The sequence below is a fragment of the Benincasa hispida genome, chromosome 5, assembly GCF_027475165.1.
Source record: "Benincasa hispida cultivar pf3 chromosome 5, pf3_genome.v1.1, whole genome shotgun sequence".
Classification (NCBI taxonomy): Eukaryota; Viridiplantae; Streptophyta; class Magnoliopsida; order Cucurbitales; family Cucurbitaceae; genus Benincasa; species Benincasa hispida.
Window position 1 is genome coordinate 69,138,993 of NC_143482.1, and position 8,440 is coordinate 69,147,432.

General features: G+C 29.4%; 1 protein-coding gene across 1 annotated transcript; it reads right to left on the reverse strand.

The window, feature by feature from the left end:
* Positions 1-740: 740 nt before the first annotated feature.
* Positions 741-2,320, reverse strand: LOC120077543 (uncharacterized). Its single transcript, XM_090314245.1, has 2 exons — positions 1,844-2,320; positions 741-1,455 (listed from the first exon to the last, which is right to left on the reverse strand). Exons 1-2 carry the CDS (start codon positions 2,045-2,047, stop codon positions 937-939), a joined length of 723 nt encoding a protein of 240 aa, XP_090170371.1. The 5' UTR covers positions 2,048-2,320; the 3' UTR covers positions 741-936.
* Positions 2,321-8,440: the final 6,120 nt, after the last annotated feature.

The following is an 8,440-nucleotide window of genomic DNA, read 5'->3' on the forward strand; positions in this document are numbered from 1 at the left end:
AAAATTTCCTATTTACAATTCTGTCCCCATTCTATTATATTCAAAAATTAAATTTTCAATTTTCAAATTAAATTAACCACGTTCTATACAGATTTAATATCGGATTCAAACTAACCAACATAACTCCACTAACTAACTATTACATTTTTAAGCACTTCAAAATTTTCATTTTGAATTTATGTCCACGCTTTATAAGTTCTTGTTTGGAAAAGTACTTTACAAAAATTTTCCATATATCAGAGTTGTAATAAGATATCTATATATACTATCTCAAAATTTAATGGTTAGATCACTTTGGTTAATGAAAAAAAAGTATTAAATATTTTCAAAATATTGAACAATTAGATTGACGATCACTATGAATTTAGGGTATTGATGAATTTTGAATGTAATAATCATAAATTAAGTCATGAACAAATTCTTAAGGCAATTTATGATTTTCAAACGTCAAACAATCGAATATCCACCCTATATTGGAAGTCAAAAAATAAAAAGATAAAAAATATATATGAAAAGGCAAAATAATCATTTTTGAAAGGACGCAATAAAAGTATCTTTGAATTTGAATTACGTTTTGAAATTTTATTTTAATTTAAATAATAAAATGGTCAGACACATCGGTATCTGTCATCGAACTATAGACTTTGAATAATTTTACATGACACGAAAGATTGAAAATTGAATGAATCATGCCGAAACGAAGAAAATGTAGAACGAGGGGAAAAAAAGAAAAACAGAAATGGAAGAATGGACGGCATAATTTTGTGTAAAAATCTTTCCATTTTACATATACCCAAAAAAAAAAAACCAAAAACCAAAAACAAAAACAAAAGATCTAGGAAGAGGGCCATGGGCGAAATTTCTTAATTTCCTTTTGGATATTTTATATATGATGATGATGATGATGGACGATTCCCAAACTTTTTTTTTTTTTTTTTATATGGACATGTTTAGATCAATCCGAGGTTTCTTGATGGTCGGCAATGGAACGACAGAGTTGCAACGAGGACATCGGGGGTTGTTTTTCATTACTAATACATATGATAAACATCCAGGGCAACCCACCGCCATCGGCGCCGCCGAGTTTCTAATTTCCGCCGCTTCTTCTTCTTGAATTTCTTTCGCCGCCGACGATGAGGAGGAGGAATACGACGGCGATGAAGACGATTTCCATAGCGACGAGCGTTTCTTTACGAGCTCCTTGTCGGCCCTTTCCAGAGCAGATTTCACCTTATCCAGAGTACAAACGCTAGCGTAATTGGTCGACGGCGACGACGTCAATTTCAAATCCAAGCTGGTTTCGTTGAAGAGATTTAATGTTCGTTTTGAAGGAGATGGAGGGAAATTCAAGTCCTGAAATTTCGATTCTGTTTGATTGATCATTTGGAGCTGTTTCGATTCTGAATTCAGAGGAGAATCCGGTGTTTGACTTCTCTGTATGTAAACTTTTCCCGACTGCAAAAACAAACAAACAGACCAAAATTAATTAATTAATTTTTTTTATAAAAAAAAAATAAAATTAATGATACGACTGTGTTCAATTCATACGAAAAGAGAAGAAATTTAATGATTTCAGAGGAAAAGGGGGTAATTAATCAGTAGTACCAAAACTTATAAAAAAAAAAAAAAAAAAACGAAGCACCACAATTAATGTTATTAAAAAAAATAGTACAGTGAAATAGTTTTTCCTTCTCCTTCTCTTTTCTTAGCCTAATTTCGCACAATTCTTGAATTCCAGTAACCAATTGGAAAATTTAACAAAGGGGTTTTTTTAATTAGCAAATAAAAACAGCGAGTTCTTAAGATTTTTTAAAAAAGAAAAAAAAGAAGAAGAAGAAGGAACCTTCAAGTCGAGCCTTTTTTCCCAGCCGGTGGGAACCTGCAAATCGAGGTCCAATTCTTGAGAGTCAGTAAGGTTGGAAGATTGTCCGAGCAAATCGCGAGTAACGAGAGCCGTTGATTCCTGGCCATTACCGAGGGCCGTCCGATTATCTTCGTCCTTATAACCGGCGAGTACTCGAATCAGACTGCTAACTTCGGCAGCCATTTTTTTGGAGCTTTATAGAGAAACAAAACGAAACCAAAGAAAACCCCTTTTGAATAGTAATTTAATTAGTTTTTTTTTTTAATTTTCTTTTTTTTTTCTGATAAAAATAAGAGGGAGAGGGAAAAAAGAGAGAGAGGAGGAAAGGAAGTGAGCGGGGGAGTGGGTTTGGGTTGGGTGTTGGTAATTGTATGGAGAGCGAGAGCGGTGTAGGAAAATATAAGACGAAAGTTTTATCAACTAAATATTGAAGCGACGTTATGAAGTAAATTAATTAATTAATGAATTAATTTTCACAATATTAATGGTGGGAGTGAAAATGGAAAATTAATTATTCGAATTTGATTAATGATGGGAAAGTGGGAGAGTGGTGGAAGAGAATTAATTGGGGCATTAAATGCCAATCACAATTACTACCACTCTTCTTTCCATCATTTAATTCCCTTCCCCCCCCCCTTCTGGTTTTAATTTCTAACTTATTTCTTTTCCTTCTTATTTATTTGGATGCCACTTTTCTCGTATATTCCTCTTCTACTACCTCGCTCATTTTTCTTTATACAAAATTAATTCATATTTTAATTATCATTCTCGTTTAGCTTTTATACTTTCTAAATTTCTACTCTACACATTTTTATCTTCAATTTTTCATTAGTGCTCGCTTTTAATTTTAAAGTGTTAACTTTTATTTAATTAATTTAAAATAGTTATGAGGTGTATTTTTTAAAAAAATTATTTGAATAGTCATGATAATTAATAAAAGCTAAAATCCTTTTTAAAATTAGTTTATAACAAGTAACATTAGTGACTAAATATAAGTATAGTAGATGTAAAACTGTTTAAAATCTTGAAATTCATGGTTATATTAAAAATAAACTCAAAATTTAAAGATAAAAGTTTTAACTTAAAATTGAAGGACTAGAATTAAATAAAACTTACATTTGAAACTCAGAAATAAAATATTATATTATAAAAATGTATATCCAAATACAAATTATAATAATAGAAAAATTAGGGACAAAATGTTTTGTTTTTCATTTTAATGTTATGAGGAGTAGTTTTATGTTGGGTGTAGAAAGCTCAACTAAAAGGAGCAATCAATGTATTAAATGAAGTGGTTTTAGAGGACGTGTGGTTTAAGAAAAGCACATTGACTTTCAATTTTGATGGCCAATGTTTATTAGACACGAAATGGTGCTAAGCCAAAGGAGCTTTATCACAGTTGTTGGGTCCAACTTCGTATGATGGCAAAGGCCCCAAAGGTGTTGTTGCGGGTTCTACTCATCATCCCCCAATATATGGTTTCGTTTGTACTTATGAATTTGGTTTCGTTTTATGTTTTTAATCTACTTCTGTCTTTTCATTATCATTATGATTATGATAGTTTGAGATTTTGCAAATGTGGGTCTAACCTTAAATTTTTGTTAACCGATCCTCTAATTATTGTAACCTTTTGTTCTCTATCAAGATAAACTTACTCATGTTTTGATGCTCTTTTGATCCATTCTTTTAGTCCGAATATGTCATTAGGATGACCTATAAAAATACTTGTATTGATGAACTTATCTAAGTTAGTACACGAAATATTTAGTTGGACTAAATATGGAGAAAATTGATCATCCTTTGAAACTATTATTGTAAGGCTATTTATAAGGTTAATCCTCATAGTCTTTATTGGAAATGAGTGCAACATTGACTAGTCACTCTCAAGGTTCTAGAGCGTTGGTCACTTATAGAGATGTTCATTTTCCCACAAAGAATGAGGGAAAATTTTTGTAAGCTAAATAGGAATGATCGCCGTTCTTGCCTCATCTTGTTTGGCTTTTTTTCTTTAATTATTTATTTATTATAATAATTATTGTTATACTATGGTTAGCATTATTAATAAATATTATATTCAAATTTAAAGTTTGATCGTTTAATGGTCAAGATAATGGATATGCTTGAATTAAATATTTAATTTTAGATTATATATGCGAATAATTTGATATATAATTTATTTTTTCTAATAGGAAACTCGAGTACTTTTTTTTTAAAAAAAAAATCAAATTATCCATGTATAACTAATTATATTTATAAAAAAAAATTGAGTGACAATTTGAACTATTAAAGTAAACTATTTACACAAAATAGTAAAATTTTAATCTTTTTTTATAGAGGCAGATAAAAGTCTATCAACGCCTATCAATGATAAAAATTGATTGAAGTTTATCACAGATGAACGCTGATAGAAGTTTATTGGTGTATTTAGTGTTTTTTTTGCTATTTCTATAAATAATTTTACATTTTTTCTATTGGTGAAAATTTTCCTAAAATTTAGGTAGTTATTTAAGTTAATTGTTTTGTTTTTCTTAAGGAAATAATTTTCCTATAAGGAATCTTGAGTTATTTCGCAAGGATGAAATATGAAATGGGAAGTGGGGAAGCCACTCCTAGCCTTGCCTCTTGGACCTATATAGTCATTTGCCCTTTGGTGAAACTCCACAAATTCAACTGGCTAGCTCGAAACTCGAGGGTTTGATTTTCTTCTTTGGAACTCGCAGGCCATCCATGGATGCTTCTATACCCCTTTGGGCTTGAACCTTGCCTCGAGCAACCATAGGGTTGGCAACGGGACCGAGACGGGATGTAGGGGGAGATTCCCCATCTCCATCCGCGCAGGGGATATTTTCTCCCATCCACGCCCCCGTCCCTACTAATTGAAGGGGGACGGGGACGGGGACAAGGATTCTCCGTCGGGGGAAATGGGCCCCGCCATGTTGTTATTTTTTAAAATATATATTAATTATATATAATTATATAAATATTTGTAGATAATAAATTTTAGGGTATATATATATAAATTTATCGAGGTGGGGGACAGGGAGGGGGAAGGGGCAAGGATACCCTCCTCGTCCCCAATCGAGATGTTGTTAGAATCCTCGATTTGACCCCATCCATCCCCGATCCAATTGGGGATTTCTCACTTCGATCGGGGCGGGGACTTGATCCTGGAGGATTTTTGCCAATCCTAAGCAACCATCAACACTTAAATTTCGTGATATTTCAAAAACACATTCAAAGGTTCAAAACAGAAATTACATTTTTATTTCACAATCGAATGTTGGAATTTTTCATTTTCACTTTATTGAACTCTAAAAAAATTGCAGTCATATTGTGCCTCTCCTGGAAAAGTCAACAATTTGTAACTGTGTATGATATAAATATAGAACTCTTGTCGAAGTCAATTATTCTTCTTTGTTATTGCTTGTTCAATAAAACTTAACCACATAAATCATATTATAGTTGGAGTAATATTTGGGTATAACCTATATTCATGCATCTCTTTCAATCACAAATGAAAAATATTTAAGAATATAAATATTAACACTTAGATAAGTTGCAAGTAAAAATGCATCAAAATATATTTAACTAATACTTACTATTCAAGTTCTACATATCAAACTAGATAAGCGGAAAGGGGTATATAAGTGTCGATAACATCTCGATTGGCATGAAACTTGTTTTTGGGTGAGTTAAAAATTATTGCCATACAAACTTGTGTTCAAAATGAACCATGCGAGCCACGCTATTTTCATTTAAAAGTTTGGATTTAAAATTGGTATTGGTCTATTGGATGTGAATTTTTGTTGGGAATTTGGTCTTTAAGTTATTATTATTATTAGAAAAAATTACAAAAATCATCCTTAAAATATGAAGGTAGTTGCAATTATATCTTCAAAAAATTTTATCATAAAAGTTGAGCCCGTAACCTTATATAATTGTTAAAATTGAATCCTTAAATTTAAATAATGGTAGAAATTATAACAATTGTACAGGGTTGAGCGTTCAATTTTTATGTTTTAGGGGTCTAATTTCTTCAACTATTGTAAGTTCAAAATCTAATTTTAACATTTGTAGAAATTTAATGGTCCAATTTTTATGATGGATAATTTAAGGGTAAAAGTATAACTACAATCATATTCTTTAAGGATAACTATTTTTTGCCCTTTGTGATTTTTATTAGAATACAGTAAACCTATAACGTTTTAGTTTTAATTCCTTGGGATAATACTAAAATTGGAAAATAAAAAAAGTAATTATTAGCTAATATGTATGAAATAGAAATACAATAAAAAACAATAACACAGTAAGGTGAATAAGGATTAAGAGAGGCAATGTGGGGGATGTGAGGAGGGTCTCTCCATTATCAGAAAAATAAATGATACATAAATCAATACATTTATTGTTGTTGTTGGTTAGTCAAACATTGACAAATATTGAAATGGACACACGAGTACCTGCCAAACCAAGCATTCAAAACTCCATAATTAATGGCCTTATATTTTTCCTTCCTTTCCAAAATTAATTGTCCAAATAAACTACTTCTCTCTCTCTCTCTTTAAAAAATCAAGGATAAAATATATCTTTGGTATCTAAATTTTAGTTATAGATTTAATTTTAAAATGCTACATATTTAGACTATATTTATTATAGATAGAATGTAATAAATCAACAGTAATTTAAAAAGTGAACCACATTTGATTACGTTTGATATTGTTTACTTGTATTTTGTACATATACCGACATTTAGGTTCGCTGAGAGTGTTCAATCAAATTGCATTTGAAAATTACGCCGATATCATTACTGATATTGTTACTATTACGATACCAGGATCATGAATTTGTCACATTTACAGTTACTGTTATCGTTATTATGATAGATTCATTCTTTAAAGTAAACATGATAAAAAACAATTCAATTGTATTTGCAATTGTGGCCCATTAAAATTGATATATCAATAGAATCCATTACGATTATACCAATTTTCATTGTGGATTATTAAATATGACCTTAGTTCTCAAGTTTTGAGTTTGCTTTTAATTTTGTTCATAAGTTTCAAAATGTTTCAATTTTATTTATGAAGTATGAGTTTTGTTTCAATTTGGTCCCTAAATTTCAAGAATTACACTTCTAATCTTGATTTTTCACTATTAATTAATACATGAATTATAATTAACTAAGGTTTTACATTTTTTTCATCACTATTAAAATTAATTTTAAATTTTCACTTTAAATTATTTTAAATGACTTAATAGACATTAAGTGAAAGAGTAAAGATAAGTATTTAATGAAAAAAATGAGATTAAAAGTATAAATTTAGAAATTTAGAAACCAAATTAAAACAAAGTTAAAACTACAATATTTTGAAACCTAGAGACCGGATCGAAAGTAGATCCAAAATCTAAAGACTAGAAGGTATTTTTTTTTCCCTCTAAAAATCAAACTTCCTCACACTTTAATACTGAGAATATCCTAATATTTTTTTAAAGAAAATATTTACTTATATAATCTTGTAACTTTTTTTTTTTTTTAAAAAAAGTGATAAATTAGACTGGAAGTTTTGATTTTTTTAAGTACAACTTTGTATGGATAGAGGACTGAACCTCTACCTTTAAGATTGAAAGATCACACCAATCACACTATTGAGTTAAGCTCACTTTTACGAGCGGAAGTTTTGATCAAACTCGTAGATTCCGTTTGGTAACCATTTAGTTTTTTGTTTTTATTTTTGAAAATTAAGCATATTTCAACCATATTTCTTACAATTGTTTACATCTTTCTTAAATATCATATTGAATTCTTAGCTAAATTTAAAAAAAAAAACTTTTTGAAAGCTACTTTTTGTTCCGTTATCAAAATTTGAGTTTGTTTTTTAAATCATTGATGAAAAGTAGATACTAAAGGAAGAAATTTAAGGCTAAGAGTAGTACTCATAAACTTAATTTTTCAAAATAAAAATAAAAAATAAGATTATTACCGAATCGTCCTAACTTTTTAATTTTTTAAAATATAAAACAATATGAGAAAGCAATTTTCTCTCTCCCTTTCTGCTTTTGTTTTATTGTATTATTATTACTATTTTTTAAAATTAAAAAATTAAATGCGTTTGTTTTATTATAATGTCGTCATTTTTTTGTTTAATAATAATTTGGATTTAGTACACCGGACCATAGAAAAGTCGATGGCATTTAATACCCACCCATAAAAACGTTTTGAATGCAACATTTAATACCTAAAACCAAACGACTTTATATAACGCAACCTCTCTCTTATCTGCTTTCTTTATTCGATTTCATTGCCTAATCCACAATATTTATATATTTTTATTTTCACATATACGTTTTAAATGGACGTAAAGCTTATTTATTATTATTTTTAATAATGACGATCCAACGTTTGCTCTTTATTTTTAAAATATAAATCGGATTAATAACGCATCTATTATAACGTAATTAAGAACGAATAGATATTTGAGTAAATGCCTTTATTTATTTTAATAATTAACATATTGTATGTAAATTACGTCCATGTATATATCTGAATTCCCCATAACATTAACCATGTTGGTTTCATGT